Genomic DNA, 20,330 nt, shown 5'->3' with positions numbered 1-20,330 from the left:
TTAGATCTCTTTCTATTTTGCCTACATAAGAGACTTCTTCCAGTAATGAATTATTAGAAGAAAGGTGGAGGGCAGCATAGAAACCACTACAGGCAGTCAGCTCTAACACACAGATACATGTATCTCTGTGTACACATGAATATGTTTTTATGTATAAAGTGATATATTGTGACAGAAATTATAATATTAAAAATCTCATCAGATCAGCTAAAATTTCATGTTTGCATGTCTAACACAGTTTCTAAATTTAGAAGATTATTTCTAAATTTCAATTCATTATACCTCTGAACATTTTAAGTCCTGAAATTTGTTACATTTTATTAGCATAATGAAGTGAAAGAATGACATCTTTTATTCTATCAGATTCTCTAACAATTTACCAAAACAAAACAGTAATACTGTAAGGTCTATAGAGACTCACACACACAGTGCGAATTTCATGTTGTAGAAACAACTTATATAGCAACCACATAGAGCACTTCTTTTTCAACCCAGAAATGTCAGAGTTCACTTTCATGCATACTTTCACACTTCACCATAAACTAATTGCAGCTTTTCTAGGAATGAGACCCCATATATACACATTAACATCACATTACCACTTTGCAACAAATATCACATGTGTTTTGACTAAAGCCATACTGTTTATAGCCATGTATGATATCAAGTCTTGTGTTTTAAAGAAAAATCATTACTTATTAGACATTACTATTATTTGCTACATTAGTTTTAGACTGCCTTTTAAGCATTTGGTGTGGGTCATTCTTTGCTGGTATCATAGAAAATATAACAATGATCTGCCTCGTTTCAGCTAAGAGAAACGGAAAACAATCTCCAAAAAGATGTCTCTGAATATTCTCTACTCCAAGTTTTGCTTCAACAGGCAAGGACTTTTCAATTCTTGCCTGAAAGGCTGATTTTATGGAAAGTCTTCTACAATTCATTGACAGAAAATACCACAAAACAATTATATAGTTACAGGTGCAGTTCCTGAACGTAAATCTCCAGTGGTCAGACACTGAAACAGGCTGCCCAGAGAAGTTGCAGTCTCCATCCTTGGAGATGCTCACAACCTAATTGGACGTGGTCCTTGGCAGCCAGCTCTGGCTGACCCTGCTTTCACGGGTTTGGCTAGATATCTATAGTTCCCTTCCAACCTCACCTATACTGTGATTCTTTGATCAATTTGGGCTCTGTTTTCCCTACTCTGCAGCTAGGGTAAAGATCATTACATCAATGCCATCATATTGTACACATGGGACTGTGGGTGTGTGTTTGGGGAAGGATGTGTTGACTGCTGGGGGAGAGGGAAGTAGAGAGGAGGAAATCAGAATGTGAGATGCAGCCAAATTGTGCCACCAAATCATAAACAAGATTGGAGCACCACTGAAAAACAAATATCCAGCAACCCTAATGTCTCCCTTAAGACTTTAAGGCTCTAATGGATCATGAGAAATCTCAAGAGTAACAAGAAACAGGTTTGGTACACAAAGCTTGGACACACACAACATACCATGACACACAAGCTTTGGGAAATATTTTCAACTGGACTTTGTACTTCAGTTCCTACATCCAATGAGGGTTTCACATTTATTTACAATACTCTCCATGGGCAGTTTTCTACTCCTTCACTCTTCAAACCATGGTGATAATGTCAGCTTTATCCATGCTATGGAGGAATTTAAAGCATGTCAATACTACTGGGAGGTGCACAGACTGCATTTCAGCAGTATTTACAAACACGATAACCCTTTATTGTGCTAAGTAACTTTTTAAACAGAGAATCCCATAGCAAGCCCTTGCTTTTGTTCACTGCTTAACTTCACTGTTACCTGCTATTCCACATGGCTGATAATGGTTACATAGTGACTTTGTACTGACAATTCTAAAAGGGAAAAAAATTAAGTGTAAGCCACAGTGCATTCACAAGCTGCAGTGAACGATTTTTTTTCCCCCTTCTAGCAAAATAGGAAAAATTACTATATATAAATACTATTCAGACACAAACATGAAAAAGAAATTGCCCCTTGGTTTTATTTCTTTGCACGGGAAACTTGTAGAAGGTGACAGAAGGAGATCAGGCCCACTCACTGACAATGTTCAAAACCAATATTGCCAGTCTGATTTGTCCTATTAAGAGGAAAGTAGTTTTTTTGCTGTACTGAACACTGATGCCCAAAACTTTTAGGGACTGAAGACTAGCCTGAACAAAAGCATGGTTTTTATTTCTGGCACACCACAGACATTACAACTGTGCTTATTGTGACCAGTCAAGTTACATATCACCTTATGCGTCTTAAGGTACTATAAACCGGAATAAGTAATTGAGCAATCAGTCACAATGGCCACCAAAAATGTATGTGAGATAAACATACATTTTACCCAAAACCAGTTATTTCCATCCAACTTTGGAATTTCCAAGTGTAAGAGCAGGTTTGTTCTCCTCAGCCTCCAGGAGATGCAGGATGTGCCAATGAGCTTCAAACACTGTAGACTGTCTTCTCCTCAGGTACGTTACGTTGCTTATTACTACCTACTAATCTTGCCATTTTGCATTCTTTCCTGAACAAAGGTCGAACAACAGCAAAGCAGGTACCACGTATCCTGCTGGTGTTCCAAAACAGCTTCACCTGAACTGAGTGTCCATATAGACATAAACTCATGCTCTTACCTCTCATAGAAACTAATTCTTCTCCACCCATGGCATGAGCTAACAAAGGTAACAGGGTTAAGGTCTCAACTACCGCATGCTCTGAATTCTGTCATAAAATTCCAGTCACCATGAATCTTCAAAGAAGTAGTAGTTAAAAAAAAAAAAAATACAGTAATTAAAAAAAAAAAAAAAAAAGTACTTTTAAAGCTACTTTAGATAACCACTTTCATCTTCTACTTTGTTGGGAAGCTGAACTACCAGGAAGGAATATCACCCTGTCCTCTTACTCACTGTCGTCACACAGGTCACACAGAGCTCTCAAGTCAGGAAGACACACAGCCTGGATATAGCTTTTATGTTGACCTCAAGAGGTCAAGGGAGAAAAAAAAAAATGGAAGTTTATCACATCCTTCCATTCCACAAAACATAATCATTCAGAATTACACAGATGCCCTGAAAACTTTCAGCTTACATGAGGGTAGACTACATCTAACTTTCTTCATTAAAATAGGTTTGTTTAGCACAGTTCAGAAACAGGCAGAATATGAAATACAGACATGGAACAACAGTCGTTGTGCTTCATCCAGTAACAGTTTGTAGAGAATAGAAAACAGACCATTGTGATTCAGGACTGTGATAAACTATCTCGACGGTTAAACTGCCTCATAATTTCTTTCTTTGGCTCTTTTTAATTGGGCCTGGGTCTCTGTGTGACAAAGTAAACAATAGCTAACTGAAAGTAGTAATTCTTCCTAGGAATGAATGCAAACATCTAACCTTCTGCCAAGACAAAGATCTGTCCAAGCCATGCCATTTGAGCATTATATGTCCATTTTTGATTAATTATTTCTTAGATGGAAATTGCAACACCAGTTTATTTGCAAGCTTTCCAGCTATGGTGTCTACAGCACCAAATTTAAGTAATGCATTAGGCATAAAAGGTAAGACCATGATTCAGGCCATCTAAATGTCACAGCAATCAGATCACAGCTTTTATCTTCAAAAGCACAATCTGTTTTAATAAAAGAGTGTTGAAATATGCACAGTATTCCACAAATAAGCTACTTGAAGTTAGCCTTGTGAAAGATAAAGCACCCCATTCCAGCAACGTAAGAATTTCACAGTTCTTAGGACTTACTTTACTAGTATATTATGTGTCAGGAAACAGCTAAATAAGGAAACACTGTGATGAAATAAGTTTTCATCTTTAAATTAACCTGTATGAAAAGGCTACTAGCTACCAAATACAACAAAATAATGCAGAATAGATATATATTTTGCAGAATGCCTTGGCATTTGCTAACATAGATTATTTACCAGTCTGTCTTTAAGCAAAAGGAAACTCTGAATATTAGTAGTGCAAAAAAAATCCATAGTCAACCTTTTACCTACATTTCAAGCAGGATTACATGGTGCCTCACACTCCTCACAGGTGCTATCAGCTCAACTCACAGAGCAAGTCATTTCAGCCTGAAAGACAAGGTTGAACATACTTTCCAAACCCTACGTTTTAATTAATGCCACGGCTGCAATGCTTCCTAAAGCCTTGATTTAAGCACAGGCTCCCTCTCACGGTGTTCTTTCTATAGCTCCCCCATTTCCACTTACCTCTGTTTCAAGGACAAACTTTCACTAGCAATGTGATCTTTAGCACTGGCTCTATTGACTTTAATGCATGGTACTGCTATATTTACTCAACACTACCTCATTGTTTGTAGTGCAAGCGTAACCACTTGTAGGAGAATAGCCAATACCTGCAAAATTACAGCATTTTTTTCTGTTGGGTTCTTTTTTAAGTTGCTTCTGTATTAATATCCAGGGAAAGTAAAAAGAAGTAGAGACACATAAAGAAAGAAGACATAAATATTATCTACAATTCAGTGTTTCCTTCAAGATTCTCTCATATTCCTGCCTCTCCTTTAAACTTACACTACAAATATGAATATCATAGGCATGGATATTCCTGAACAACAGCTGAGATTCATGAAGCATCTGAGCAATTTTTGTTAAAACCCATACAAACATCAATAAAAAAGAAGAACTTCTATTAACTCACTCTTCTCTGCTTCAGAAATTCGAGTTCCCCTTTTCTTATTCAACATGCTTTCACAAAAACATAATGCAGAAGAGGAAGTAGATGCCTAAACCAGCTTGCCTTTAATTTCTGAAATTTTAAAGTCAGAGATTAGGGCAGTGACCTCATGCATCAGAAATTAATTATGTTTGATTGTTAGGAAGCAAAAATGAGAATAAGAGATTATTGCCTCCTAACTTCTAGCAGTTTGTAACTGAGTAAGATCAGAATTTACATTTGGCCTTCCCAGTGATTCAGACCTTCCCAATACAGACCAAGAACATTAATGATGACATTATTATGGTGACATTATTTAGATGTTGCTTCCTCTTATAGCTTCTTGTTCAGGCAGCTTCTTGTTTCCAAAGTGAAAGGCTTGGTATGAGTTGTCTGGAATATGAAACAAGTCACACAGATTCCTGCGATCAGTTCTCAATGTCTGAGACTTACTGGGAGAGGGGAATTGATTTATGCTTTCTTTTGTTTCTTTAAGCATACCATGAGATGAGCAGTTTCCTTATCCTGCACTTCATATTTACATGGTGCCATTTTACATGCTTTACAATATGCACAAGTTCATCCTATAACCATTTAATTGTGCTGAACAAAATAACACTGGCTAATACACTCAAATAATCAATCAAGCATACCCCAAAACTCTGTCATATTCGCATTTTTGTGACTGCTATATATTTTCCAGTTCTCTGTCTCTTGCATCCCCCTCCAATCCAATAATTATTTAATTCAAGAGGTTTGATGTGTTATACACTATTTGGTGTCTCTCTTCAGCTGCAAAGGATTCCTAAATCAACTTTCAGGCACACAGCTACAATAAGATCTACTCACAAAGCATAGTGGTTTTTGCACTTCTATTTTCCAAGTTGCATACTATAGCTCTACTTTAGTCTTAGTGCAATTCACTGCAACAGATTCACTTATCAGGAAAGGCGTTCTACCACAGTTTCTGTAAAGGCATTTAATTTTACACACTGCCAATGTCTACACAACCTATTATAATGTTAAAGCACATACTTAAATTTCAGGCGTCCAGAATCATTACAGGAGCCAAGTTTTTGCACAAGAGAATAGAGCTGTTTCTTAATCTTTAAATTATGTTTCTTTCCTATGTTTTAGTTCTAACCCAGTATCTATTTCCCAACACTTTTTGTCCCTCTCTACCCACTGTAGCTCTACAAAGAAAGGTAGTTAGGGGAAAGAGAACTTAAAATATTTTTAAATGGAAGTTTGGGAGAAGTGGCAGGGCTGGGTTTTTTTGTTTTGTCACTCATCGCAAGTGGTGAGCATTCAAATTTCAATTGCCAATGCCTTTTGCATAATATATATCTTAAAACTCACATCTACCTTCAGAGCATGTGGATTTAATGAATGTGGGACAGATTAGTAAAACAGCTGTTTATAAACAAAGCAATAATAGAGGTTATTGTATAAAAGTCTACTGGAGTAAGCTGAGAACAGTTTCAAGAACATCAACACATGTTTAATCAGACAGGGCAAACATGGCTTCCGATTCAGTAGCTCCTTAGGACACACAGATAAAGATGTCTTTCAGGTATCATTATTGCTCTCATTTCCTGAAATAAGGTTGTAGCTAACAGAAATGAAGGAAAACAACATGATATTTCTGCACTTTTGAAGCAAAGCAGCAGCTATTATAAAGAAAAAAAAAAAAGCTTTTACATAGCAGACAAGAGATGGCAAGGACAAGAATGTGACGAAAAATTGCTGTTTATGTCTCTAATTGAGACATAAAAATTACAATTTTAACCACATAAATTACAAAACAGGGCTGACGAAAAGAAAAAGAAAAGGGAAAGAAAAAGGGAAAGGGAAAAGAAAAGGGAAAGGAAAAGGGAAAGAAAAAGGGAAAGGGAAAAGAAAAGGGAAAGAAAAAGGGAAAGGGAAAGAAAAAGGGAAAGAAAAAGGGAAAGAAAAAGGGAAAAGAAAAGGGAAAAGAAAGGGAAAAGAAAGGGAAAAGAAAAGGGAAAAGAAAGGGAAAAGAAAGGGAAAAGAAAGGGAAAAGAAAAGGGAAAAGAAAAGGGAAAAGAAAAGGGAAAAGAAAAGGGAAAAGAAAAGGGAAAAGAAAAGGGAAAAGAAAAGGGAAAAGAAAAGGGAAAAGAAAAGGGAAAAGAAAAGGGAAAAGAAAAGGGAAAAGAAAAGGGAAAAGAAAAGGGAAAAGAAAAGGGAAAAGAAAAGGGAAAAGAAAAGGGAAAAGAAAAGGGAAAAGAAAAGGGAAAAGAAAAGGGAAAAGAAAAGGGAAAAGAAAAGGGAAAAGAAAAGGGAAAAGAAAAGGGAAAAGAAAAGGGAAAAGAAAAGGGAAAAGAAAAGGGAAAAGAAAAGGGAAAAGAAAAGGGAAAAGAAAAGGGAAAAGAAAAGGGAAAAGAAAAGGGAAAAGAAAAGGGAAAAGAAAAGGGAAAAGAAAAGGGAAAAGAAAAGGGAAAAGAAAAGGGAAAAGAAAAGGGAAAAGAAAAGGGAAAAGAAAAGGGAAAAGAAAAGGGAAAAGAAAAGGGAAAAGAAAAGGGAAAAGAAAAGGGAAAAGAAAAGGGAAAAGAAAAGGGAAAAGAAAAGGGAAAAGAAAAGAAAAGAAAAATATCTTTTCCAATCAGCATTTTTACTTTTTGGTCACCACGCTGCTTTGCTGGCAGGAGCTATTCCAACACCTGTGCATCAGTCTTTAGCCTAGCTGCTCAGCAACAAGTGCTGCAACATGCTGACAGAGATGTTGCTCTTGTTTGGCAACACTTGGCTACACAAGACCTTTTGCGGAAACAACTGCAGAACCTCAGTATGGTGATTTTCGGTTGGTTGTTTTTTTTTATTTTCTTGGGTTTGTTTTTTTTCTTTTTCTTTTTTTTTTTTTTTTTTTTTTCTGAGGGGGGTTTGTTGTTTTGGATTTGTGGTTGTTTGGGGTTTCTTTGATTTTTTTCTGTGTTTTTTTTTTTTTTTTTTGTTGTTGTTGTTGCCTTTTTTTTTGGGGGGGTGTTTGTTTTGGGTTTTTTTTTTAAAATCCAAGTAAACCAACAAACAGATGCAAGAACTATGAACCCTTTCAAAAGCTGTAACAAGAACAAGATAAAATGCTACCAGAGGAAGACAGAAACAGTGGAGGCTTGCAGATGAACCAGAGTATCCACACACAGTTTTCTAAGCTACTTCTATGTTAACATGTGAGAACTGATAGAAGCACTGAATTTATTGTCAAAGTGGTGGAAAACAAATCCTTCATTCCTCATTTATTATTCCTCAGCCATTTTTGAGGACACTGACATTTTCCCATTAACACATTCCGAGTGACTTTTTCAGTAGCTACTTACAGCAAGTTAGGGGAAACAACAGTCTTTGAGGATCGTGTAATCCAGTAATATCTGTACTAAAGGGCTTATACCTTGTTTTACTGTCTTCCAATTACTTGTTTAAAAACCACAAGTACAATTTCAAGAGAAACTCAAGTATTCAGATACATTATAGCTGAGTGAGGATAGGTATTCCAAGTTATTCCAGACAAGTCATTGTAAAGTCATATCCCTTTGTCTACTCCTGTGAGACCCCATGTGAAGCCCTGTGTGCAGTTCTGGCGTCCTCAACATAAGAAGCACGTATTGCTGCTGCAGCAAGTCCAGAGGACATCTCAAGGATGATCAGGGGCTGGAGCATCTCCTGTATGAAGATGGGCTGAGAAAATTGGGGCTGTTCAGCCTGGAGAAGCTTGAACCTCATAGCAGCCTTCCAGTGTCTGAAGGAGGCCTACAAGAATGCTGGGGAGGGACTCTTCATCAGGGACTGTAGTGATAGGAAAAGAGGTGATGGATTTAAACTGAAACAGGGGAAGTTTGGATTAGATATAAGGAAGAAGTTCTTCCCTGTGAGGGTGGTGAGGCACTGAGTATGTTGCCTAAAAAAGCGGTAAATGCTCCATCCCTGGCAGTGTTCAAGGCCAGGTTGGACAGAACCTTGGGCAACATGGTCTAGTGTGAGGCATCCCTGTCCATGGGGAGGGGGGGGGAGTGGAACTGGATGAGCTTTAAGGTCCTTTCCAACCCAAACTATTCTGTGATTCTACAGTTTATTTTTCTATATATGCTAATCCACCCAGGTGTGGTAAGAGATTGAATGTTACTGTTTAACTTCATCAGAAAAAGTCACAGCATCTGCTGTCACAGAAAGTCTGCTCAGGCTCATTCTCAAAACACTGGGCCAAATTATTCACTTCTACTGAATATTGGCACTTCCAGCTTAAAGAGAAGAAAGCCTAGGAAGCTGGGACTACCACATTTTTATGCTTGCAAAGATAAGTATACGCAGCTTTGGACAAATTCCTTTATCTAATTTTCTGCTCATTTTGAATTGAAGTGCACTTAAAATGTAGAAACAAAGCAAGTTTTAAGGGAACCATTGAGGAATTCAGATGAAAGTATTGCAACCTTCAGAGAAGCTATGGTTATTGCTTTTCCACAGAAGCTAGAAGAATATAAATGCTGCCAACAATAAATGTATTCACATATGTATATTCATGTATATACATGTATATATATGTATATTCATGTATACATACATATTATATACATAAAACAGATGAACTCTTTCTGCTATTAACTATTTTCTGGTTTTGAGGGAATAGATTTGAGTGTTTCAGTAATAACATAGTGGGAGCTGGTAGCACAGAGGATTTGTAAAGGAAAAATTTTTCACATATACCATCAACAAGAGAATAACCACTAGGGTTCTGAAACAAAAGTTCGCCATCCATTTTCACTAAGGGAAAAAAAAATCCACTCTAATAGCCTGTAGCTACAGGAAGCATTAGCACACCCTTATGTCCCCACAGCAAAGACAGGATATTTCAGTATTAGGTATCAAACACAAATTAGCCAATGCACATTGAAGTTTATCAATGGAAATAAAGAGCTAGTAGATGACAATGTATATTAAGAACCCTGCATAAGGCTACATGCAAACAGTACACTCTGTCCTCCTGCAAAAGCAGAATTTTATCACTGACCTGCCCTGACAACCTGAAGGTCACTTTGTACCTACCAGGGAATCCTTCCCACTCACTGCAGATCCCAAACCAAGGCCACAGTTTCACAATATCAACTGCTTGCTGTTCAACGTGTCTTAAAACAATTCTCTCCTTTCACCGACACTGCTTGTTCATAACCCAGTGCCATGGGTGCCCTCAGAAAAGCTACCTAATCTTCCACACTGTACCTCAGACCAAACTACTCCAGACCAGAACTCTATTTCACTCAGAACAGTGCTCCACTCCAGTTTAATATGCAGCTCCCGAAACCTTTGTATTGGCAGAATACAATTGTTGAGGGAAGTCCATGTAGTAGCACCTACCTAAGTAAATGGTGCCACTAAAAAGTTTTCGTTCAACTGCAGCTCGAGAAAATGATGCGGGGGCAGAAATACCTTAAGCAGGTATCACCATCAAACATGTTGGATCATGAAAATACAACCAAAGGGTGTAGTTTCATGGGATGTAAGCTTGGACAGCAAAGCGTCTTAGAAGTTCCCACCCTACCTGCTTATTTCAGTGATCCTGTTTACAGCACAGCTTCACAAAGAGTTTTACTGACACAACAAGATGGCAAAGTATGGTGCAGTGGCAAGAAAGAAGCTGGCTTCACTGCTGAAGCCAAATCTTGTGAAACTACACCCTAAGTATCTGTTGTGGAGAGAACAGCTTGCTCGGTACACTTGCCAAATGTTTGCCAAACACCTGCTCCAAAACTTCTGAGCTCAGACCCAGTAAATATTCCAAAACACAGACTCTTTTAGGAGGTTTACTGAGGTGACGCAGTCACCAAATAATCTGAAGTTGTAAGACCAACCACAGGACTCAAAACCAAACAAAAAAAGATCATCCTGCATTTTCAGGCTTTTTTTTTGCAGACTGAAGGTTCAGAGGTGCATTAAAGAAATCTTTAATCCAAAATGCATTTGTGACAGCTGGCAAGTGAGCCAAGAAAACTTCTAGCTGGTGCTTTGTGAAGAAGAGGCTGCAGAACAAGTTTCGCTAAAAAAAAAAAAATATATATATATATATATATACATATATATATATATATAAAGAAAAAAAGCTGTAACCAGTTTATCAGGTTAGAGGAATTCACTGGCTCTTCCGCCTCTCCCCACATTCCATTTGTTTCCAACTGCTAATCTAACAAGCTTGTTTCTTGCTGAATTTGTTGATATGTGAGAAAATAAATTGTGCCTGAAGCTCAACTGGATGATCAATAGGCATCCAAACATGCTCCAGAGAACTGGTAATTTGCAACCACCTGATGAAGTGGCAACCCCTCAAGATTTTCAATTTGTGCATAGTTTTTTAGAAGAGTGGGGAAAAAAAAATGGCCCAGCTTTGTCTTTCTGTGTTTAAGAATATGAATTGAATCTGTCATTGATGTACTTGACTCAATGCAATGAATGTTTAGCAAGACTCAGATAGTCTTTCAAACAATTTTTTAATACTTAAATGTCAATCCATAGATGAAATGTGGATGCTTTCAGCAGGTCCAAAAGCAGACCCAGTTCTCATGAGAACCTCTCCCTTCTTATGTATATCGTTCAAAGTATGGTGGTAATTACAGCTAAACGCTGCAAACAGCTCTTTAAAATTATCAGCTCTTCTTAAGACATATCCTTTGTCAGGGAGACATGCAAATATTGCCTTGCAAAAGTAAAGTAACATGTCTTAAGGCAAATCATGCTGATTCAGCCAGGTTTTTTGTATGGGAAGGATTAAGAAATCCACAACACTTTCAAATTAGTATTCAATCTTCAACTTAAAACCCCGATGGCTAGAATCAGAGAAGCATATTAAGATGTCAGGTTTTTGATGATCAAGTAATGGGGCTGAGAGAAAGGCAAACTTCATTTTGGTTTGGCTCTTGAAAAGCAACCTTCCACTCCTGCAAGGTTTCAAAGAGCAACCTGAAAATAATTCTCTCCCTTAAAAGCTTGAAAGTGGAAAACCATAAAATTCCAGCAGTTATTTAGAAAAATATAATATGCTAAATAAGCCGGCTCTGTGATTTGAGGATGTGAACAATTAAACCTAGCAAGAATGTCCTAGCAGTGCAGGAAGAAACTGTTCCCTTTAGCAAGCAGTGTAGGTAATTGATATTTAGAGGCTTGCATCACAGGTTCAAGACAGTTCCAGATGCACACTTGAATAAGAGAACACCCACTTTCCTTGTTTAAAAAAAAAAAAAAAAAAAAAAAAAAACCAAAACCCACAAAACCTCATATTTTTCTGCTCAGTAGCATTCTGCAACTATAACAACATACCTCAGTCAGCAGCTGCAGGTTACTGGTCCAACAACAGGTAAGTTATTAATATCATTATGAATTAAATACATCAAGCAGACTGTTCCAAAGGGCACATATTTTACGACTCCAGGTAACTATTTGTACATTACCAGGATCTCCCTCCCCTCCCCATCTCAAGCATAGCTATTGGAACATTGCACATCACCTATCAGAAAACACAGCTGGATCTCATAAATGCACTAGCATCTGTGGAATTAAATGCTTGTTACCCTGCACAAGCATAGTATTTAACAACTTGCAGCAAAATGTGTAGAGCATCCACTGCAGCAAACAGCTTGGTTATTCAGGAGCACCGTGCTTCAGAACTTCACTTTGTAAAATTATTCAGCAAAAATACACCAGTGGGGAACTCTATTTTAGACTATTTCTTAAGACAAACTCAGGTAGTATGTTGTGCGATATGTAACACTGTAAGGATATGAAATCAAATTGAAATGATGCATCATTTGTTTAAGTGCCTTGTGACAAGCAGAGTAAATACTTCACAAACTTTTGGTAGACTCTATCATTGCTGGAAAGGGAACTAAACAGTAAGAGAAGGAGGCTTTCTGTGGTGAGTGGAAATCTCTGGACCCACAGTAGCTGATGTACTGTTTACCAATTACAAATCTCAGAATCAGAATCACAGAACAGCTGAGGCTGGGAGAAACCTCTGAAGCACAAATATAAATTACAATGGATTTATGCTTAGAGATTCTTATTTCCTTCTGTGTGTACAGACTGAGCACCCAAGGCAAAAGCCAGAAGCAGGCACTGAAACTTTCATTTAGATGATTGAGATGTGCACTAAAGTGAGCAATTTTCAGCTGCATCATCAAATTTTCTACCACCATCCAACCAGGGTGTGGAAAGCTAATTTCACATACTCTATGACACTATCTCCAATCAAGGTACAAGTTTACTTCCTTTTACTCCCTCTTTCCAAATAACCACTTCTTCACCCTGGTGTGCTTTTGCTAACCAAAACATTTAACTGAGGAAAAAGAATGTGTTGACAAATACCTGAATCACCCTTAAAATACGTGACACAATTAAAGTATTTGATGGACTTATCTTTGAAGGTGCAGAAAATGATCTACTATTAGAGAATATAGAATTCTGCTTTTAGCCACCATTGTGAGAGGAGGAATTAATTTTCTCCTAACTCCCATGGTGTCAGGACACAAAGAAGGGAAGTGAGGTGATCTTAGGTAAAGTGTGCTCCAGAAAACCTATGACAGAATTGGCCACAAGTGCCATCCAACAATCAACTGCAAAATCATTATTTAGTTGCATGGATATGCCAAACAAAAAAGGAAAAAAAAAAATGTTTTTCAAGAGTCTCTACCCACCTACTCACAAAGGTAGCATTTCCTTTCATTTGCTAAAGCGGACCCACCTACAGTGCAATTTACGGCAATAAGATACAATCTCTCATAAAGTATTGAGTATAATTAAAGTGTGTCTGTTATAAAGGTAAACAGAGTGTACTAGGCTAAGCTGATGTCTTTAGTTCAAGATCTGGGACAAGATCAAACCTGCAGCTGCACATTTTCTCAGGGGTTATTTTGAAGCTTTTTTAGAAAAAAGAAATCACCTCTTGGTCTTGGACTCTAACAAAACTAGCATAGGTACAGTAAATGCCATCTGCAGCTCATATTGGCAAATTTTAAGACACATAAAAGTTTCACATTTCTATTTTCTAAGATACTAACTCAAGTGAAGTGTTAACTAGTCAGTATCAAACAGGGTTAGGACCTAGTCTGCCAAGTTATCTGTGTCACCAGAAGTTACAGCAACATGAACCTGTTCTACTGCCTAAGCAAGTTTCTTGCCGAAACACACCTATGAATGATTCAGACAAGGTGTGGAAAGCCAGTTTTATATGTTACACAAAAATGCACCATTGTATTTTTCCATTCAAGTACATTTCATATAAAGAACACACAGTGAAGGCAAGCAAACTTTCAGGAACTGCATAGGTGTATGCTACTTGCATTAAAATCTTTCAGGTAACTTCGGACTCTTGAATAGCAAGGATCAAATAAATTTACAGAATTACAGTCTTAGTGTAATATTAAATGAGCCAAAGAGCAAAATACAGAAGTTGTAGGGGAAAAAAAAAAAAAAAAAAAAATCCAACAAAAAACCCCAGTAATCGCTTTATAATCCGCTAAACTAATTATGCTCATCTGGAAATGAGTGAGATACAACAAATACAGCTGATGTTTTGTGAAAGCATAGTTTGAAGTTTTCAACTCACTTTTAGAATAACAAATAAGGACAAGGTCTTTAATAGATATTAGATCAGTGAACCTGTAGATTAAAATAAACAAACTGAATTTTGAAAGTTTTATTAGCACTGCTAACTTAAGTAGTGCACTTATCACCCTACTCTTTTTAAGGTCTGAGTAAGAGAAATCTGGAATAAAAGTAGACCTATTGAAATAATCAGAAGCCAGATCTTCCAAGGACTAGTGCACCAGCTCAAACACTCTGGTATTGTATGTAATTGTTTCAGAATTACAGGGTTCCCATTTCAAATGGCTAAGGTCTCTTCTGGGTTGGCTTTAAAATCAGCACAAATCCTGCCAGTGGTTTCAAAGTGAAAGGCAAACTAAAGTCCACTAATTTCACCAAATCAATTGAATCTCATCCCCAGGCTTAACCCTGAGCAGCCCCTGCTCCCAAGAGCAGGGCCTCACCTGCTGAAGAACCCGGTCCAGTGGTTCGGCTTTGTCCAATCCCTCTGGTGTTAAGCCACTCACTTCACGACACTGCTCACTTAAATCCAAATTGTCTGCTTTCACCAGGGATTTGTGTAGAGTCCCTACCTAAAATCATTTAAGAAATTATGGACAACAGTGAGGAACAATCGAATTGTCTATTTTTTAACAACACATTGAGGCTGCAGAAAAATCAGCAAGTTGCACTATCACCATCCCGATAACAACCGCAAAGAGGAGAAGCGTTTGTTGATCGAAACCTTGCACCTGGGTTTCCTCCCCTCCCACCAGGAGGGCCACACTCTCAACTTCCCTGAATCGGAGCCGGTTTTCATGCAACCTCTTTTGCAGTTAGCACCGATTTTTACAAGAGTTATTAACTGCAAAGGAAAAATCACATAACATTAAGGCAGCTTCCTGAATCTATTAATGAAATTGATAGCTGTGTTTGTTTTAGCAATGCCCTTCATCTCTAGGGGCATTGTTTATTATTGTTTATGGTAGGTCTTCCATAAAGAAAAATATTAGCATATTTTCAGATTAGCTTAAAAATTAAAGGGGGTCAGTCTTCTCTTAAAGCTTATCCAAACAGCGGTTGGGAAAAATCCCAGTCTCCCAAAGTAGGCCGCAGAGGGTCCAACGGTTACCCTGAGCCAGCTCCGGGAAAGCATGCTCACATGGAGCTCACGGAGGCAGCTTTATGTTTCAAACCTTCAAAACCCCGTAGCCATCTTCAGATTTGAAGCTACAGACGTTTTACAGGGGACGGGGTTGGGATAGAAGCGGCTAAGCTTTCTTAAAAAGTTAGGTTTTTTCCCTTTGAAAGGAAAGACAAAAGGCGCTTCTCAAGGGAGTGACCCCGGGGTCGGGTCCCTCTCCCCCTGTTCCCTCCCCTCAGTGCTTTCAGAGATGAAGAACCGGCTCCGGGGAGGCGGCGAGTGGCCGGGCGCCTGCCCGCCCTCGGCCCGGGGAACGCGCCCTCGGCCCGGGGGGTCGAAGCCATACCTTCTTGCTGTGTAGGTCCACAACTTGCCACACCAACAGAATTAGCTCCCTCTCATCCGAACCCAGTTTAGCCCCATATGCACCAGCGGTTGCCCCAAACAACACCACCAAAGAGTCACTGTGCGAAGCCGTCATGACCACAGGGGGAAACAACTACAATCAAAAGCAGAGGTCAAAAAAAAAAAAAAAAAAAAAAAAAGGGAGGAAGAAAAAAAAAAAAAAAGACAAAGAAAAAGAAAACAAAAAACGACACGCGAACAAACAAGAACAAAAAAATCCCACAAGGCTCACCCCCTACCGCTAAATAATCAAAGGAGAAAGGAGCAAACGCGGAGTCACAATATCGAAAGGAAAGAGCTGGTTAAGATGTTGGGAGTCAACAACAACGGAGAAAGCTCCCATTTCTACCTGTTCCCGGTGATCTCCTTCCCGGAGCTGATTAGGAGGTGAAATTACCACGCTGTGGGTTGTTTCCCTCCTGACATCATGGCAGAAATCCAGCCTGGGCTGGAGCAGTTTTCTTTTTTTTTTCCCCATTCCCTTCCCCTCGTCCAAGTTACCTGCCCGCGGTGCAGACCACGTGACTCTAGTCAATCTCCCAGGGGGCCGAGGCCATTGGGCCTTTGAGAAAGGTGTAGGAGGGACAGACAGAGAATCAGCGCCCAGCTGAGCTGGCCTGATTGGGTTTTGAGGGAGATCAAAGGAAAACTCCCTTCCCCTCCCTTTCATCTTGCCTGCAGGAAGTGCCTCTACCTGTATTCGGTCCTGTGGGGTCCCGCCCGGCTCCGCCGCTGACCATGCGCTCTCCGGTGCTCGCCTGTGAGGGGACAGGGGGTGTCTGTGCACTCACACCGGGACCCTTCTTTTGGCAATGTGAAGAATATACTCCAACAGTTGCTAAAACACCCTCTACAACTTCGCTTTCAACAGCGTTCACCTGCTGGTGAGCGGTCGTTCTTAGTGCTGGTGGTGACTGTGCAATAACAGCGCCGGAGTACAGGGGGACGTTTAAGGGCTACGCAGGCAGAAAGTACTTTGTGCTTTACGCTCTGTACGGCACCTGGTTTACAAAGGTGGATCTTAATAACACAATTTTCGTTTTGGAGAAAGGATATATATCTAGGATGTCTTGCAAAACAGAAATGCAAGCCCTGTATTTTCTACTAACTGTTCAGTAAGAAGCTGTCTCCTGGACATTAACTGCAGTCCAAGGTCCACAGTTTCTCTCTACTTCTCTTCTATTTCACAGGTAAGACTCTACAATGGGAAAACACCATCTAGTTTAGCTACTAGGAAAATACTCCTCTAAGCATTTCTGCTCGATGGGAGCAGCACTAATATTTGGAACATCAAAGGGGCTGAGACCATTTTTGTAGACACTGTCAAACTCACATTTACTTTAAATCAGAAATGAAAATCAAAGAGCATCTAAGCTGTTCTGACCATGTGTACTACTTTTCCTGTTGCCACCACTGCTAAGTTACTAATGATTGTCAAATGCTGCAAGTTAGATTAGTCATGATTTTTCTTTTGCTTAATTACATCTTCAGTTTGTACTCCAGTATTAGTGTGGTATTGAAATACAGTTTTCACTGAATGAAAAATCTTGCTGCTATTTCACTGCTGATGTCTATCACAGAAGAATGCAGAGCTGGACATTTAACTGAATATCTGATGGGCTTAAATATTAACAGCACATTTTCTCCTCTTCTTTAAACATGCTAATTCTGTAATTGGTTAATTTTAGCAGTTATTGTGGATCTCATTCAGCAAACACCAATTCACATGCTAACACCATCACCAAGACTATTTCCATTTATTTCAATGAAAATAAACTGCAGTTCAAGGATGCTGTCTTAGAATTCATGTATTGCACGTATATATCTGCATAGGCTATGCAGAAAACCGTGCAGGGCATGTGTATCTCACTGAACATTACAAGGTAATTGTGAAATGCCTCTCAGCTGTTGTCTTTGCTGCTCACACATTCAACTGCCTGAAAAGCAGTCCTGAAGATAGATCATTATTACAGAAAGGGGACATTCCCAGACACTCAGAGATGAAAACTTTAATGGGTAACATACACATAATTGCATGCTGAAAATGTTTTCAGTAGTATATTTTCTGGCATTGCTGAATTTACTCAGCAACTGTATTTTCCTCTGTCAATACAAGTCTAGAAGTCCTTGGCAGAATAAAAATCCATTCATGTTTTTTTTTGTTTGGCTATGTCCTTTGGATATGGTGGTTACAGCCTGTTCATTGTGTATGGGATAATTTTGAGCCCTTAAATCTGTAATAAGAACCATAAAAATACACTGACTTCAAGTGTGAGAACTGCTGCTCTTGTCTCAGTGTATTCCCTCTTCTCCTGAATACACATATATATGGGGATGTTTGGGGAGAGGCAGTATCTATACACGTAAATGTACATATTTTACATCTAGCTATGTTCACAGAAAAGAAGTCTGCTACAATTTATCTGCCATTTCATAACCCTAATATGTAACCACTTCATACAAAATGGGGTTATAATTAGCACATTTCTAGAGAAGATCACACACATAATATATTCTTGCCCAGCTTCAAATATAGGCTTACAGGCTTCAGTGGATTGGCACAGAGAATGCCAATGCATATGTAATTGGCTTTTAGAATTTAATGTGAAAGAAAAAAGTAGTGTAAATCACTTATAACATATCAAATTAAAGTAGACCTATTCATATCAATGCCAAAGACCCTTGAAAACTTCCTTGAATCACAGAGGCTAGTGAGCCCAAATGCTCGTCTGCTTTTCACAATTATACTAGCTCAGCTAATAAAACCTAGTATCACTCTCTATAAAAACAATCTGGTTTCTACTCTTAGACTATCTTGACTCATATAGTTCTACTGTTACTAAGTTGTTTAAACTGTTCTAGCTAAATGGACTTCAAAAATATTCTAAAATGTTTTTTAAAAAATTCAAATAAACGCTGGCCTTCCTAAGATTTCAGGCATTTTCAATATCAGATTATGCAACTGGTTCACCTTCTATCACAACCCTCTGTCTCTCTGCATACAACCCTTAATTATACCAGTCTCTGCAATGTTATTGATCTAAAAAAGTTAAATGAATGACATCTCATGTCTCCACAGAACAACAACAAAATTGATCCACTTCCTGAAACACCATGTGGGACAAGCCTTTGTACACTGGCCATTAGCAAAGTTAATTTGTAACCAACATCTTGATGAAGAGTTACTGCTCTCCTTTAGCTTTAATCCTGGCAGGCATATTTATAGGTTCTTGTTTGTAGGATCCATACAAGGATAGCATCTCGTAAATGCAACTAAGTGGAGAATAAAAGTTTTAAAGACGGATGTTTATTGTTATGCAAGTTCTGAACTGTGATGATTTTGTTTGTTTCTCTTTAGTCAAACAAGCAAAAGTGGAAAATAGAATGGGTTTACAGTTAGGCCATATGAGAACACTGAAGATGTTTATTAAATGCATTGTCTTTGCAATGGACAAATCTGTATTGACAAATTTACTCTCACTATACACACTATACAGTTTAATGGATCTAGACAAAAAAAAAAAAAAAAAAAAAGAAGAAAGAAAAAACTACTCCTCTTTTTACCTTTACTATGTTGTTATTAAAAATTGCGATCACTGAAGCCCTTTTGCTATAGCCTTATAAAGGGAGTATGAAACTTGGAGACATGAGATCTGGAGTAATTATGCTGACCACATTCAGATACAGCAATACTTCAATTACCTTTCTGAGAAGCTAAAAGTCAATCCTCTGTTCCAAACTTGTATGATACTGAAAAGCTACTTATCTTCCTTATGTATATTTTACTCATCAGTCAAAAGGAAGACAATTATGATGATGTTTACCCTTGTAAAACGGTTTGAAATGCCCTGAGAAAAGTGAACTAACTTTGAAGTTGAGTCTAACTTCAAAATTGGCCATGTTGGTGAGGCAGGGAAGTTAGATCAAATGACTTCCAGAAGTCTCTCCAGCTGAAATTATTCTGTGGTTCTGAGAAACAGCTGTTACATTAAGTATGTATGGAGCCTTGGGTTCTATATGCACCATAAGGATACTAGTAAATTCTGTGTGTGCCTTAGCACCTCCAAACTGCACTGGCACAAGAAGTAAAAGACACAGCTACAGTTTGGGTGAAGTGATTCAGAGCAGCCCTGTGGGGAAGGACTTGGGGGTGTTGATTGATGAGAAAATGAACATGAGCCAGCTTTCAGTGTGTGCTCGCAGCCCAGAAAGTCAACCATATCCTGGGCTGCACCAAAAAGAGAACGACCAGCAGGTCAAAGGAGGTGATCCTGCCCCTCTACTCTGCTTTTGTAAGACCCTGCTTGGAGCACTGTGTGCATTTCTGGTGTTCTCAACATAAGAAGGACATGGAACTGTTGGAACAAGTCCAGAGAAGGGCCACAAGGATGATCAGGGGCTGGAGCACCTCCTGTATGAAGATAGGCTGAGAAAGTTGGGGCTGTTCATCCTGGAGAAGAGAAGTCTGCGTGGAGACC

At 38.6% G+C, this 20,330-nt stretch overlaps 1 protein-coding gene across 1 annotated transcript in view; it reads right to left on the bottom strand.

The window, feature by feature from the left end:
- The window catches only part of ESRP2 (epithelial splicing regulatory protein 2), a 43,800-nt gene extending 27,472 nt beyond the window's left edge, over positions 1-16,328 (bottom strand). The window contains exons 1-2 of the mRNA XM_080636601.1: positions 15,794-16,328; positions 14,768-14,896 (exon numbers count right to left, since the gene is read on the bottom strand). Coding sequence (XP_080492727.1) covers positions 14,768-14,896; positions 15,794-15,928 — 264 coding nt within the window. The 5' untranslated portion in view covers positions 15,929-16,328. The remainder of the gene's footprint in view (positions 1-14,767; positions 14,897-15,793) is intronic.
- Between the last annotated feature and the right edge of the window lie 4,002 nt (positions 16,329-20,330).

The sequence above is a fragment of the Psittacula echo genome (genome assembly GCF_963264785.1).
Source record: "Psittacula echo genome assembly, chromosome: Z".
In the NCBI taxonomy this organism is placed as follows: domain Eukaryota; kingdom Metazoa; phylum Chordata; class Aves; order Psittaciformes; family Psittacidae; genus Psittacula; species Psittacula echo.
The sequence above is the reverse complement of the archived record's forward strand: the minus strand, read 5'-3'. Positions and strand labels throughout refer to the sequence as shown.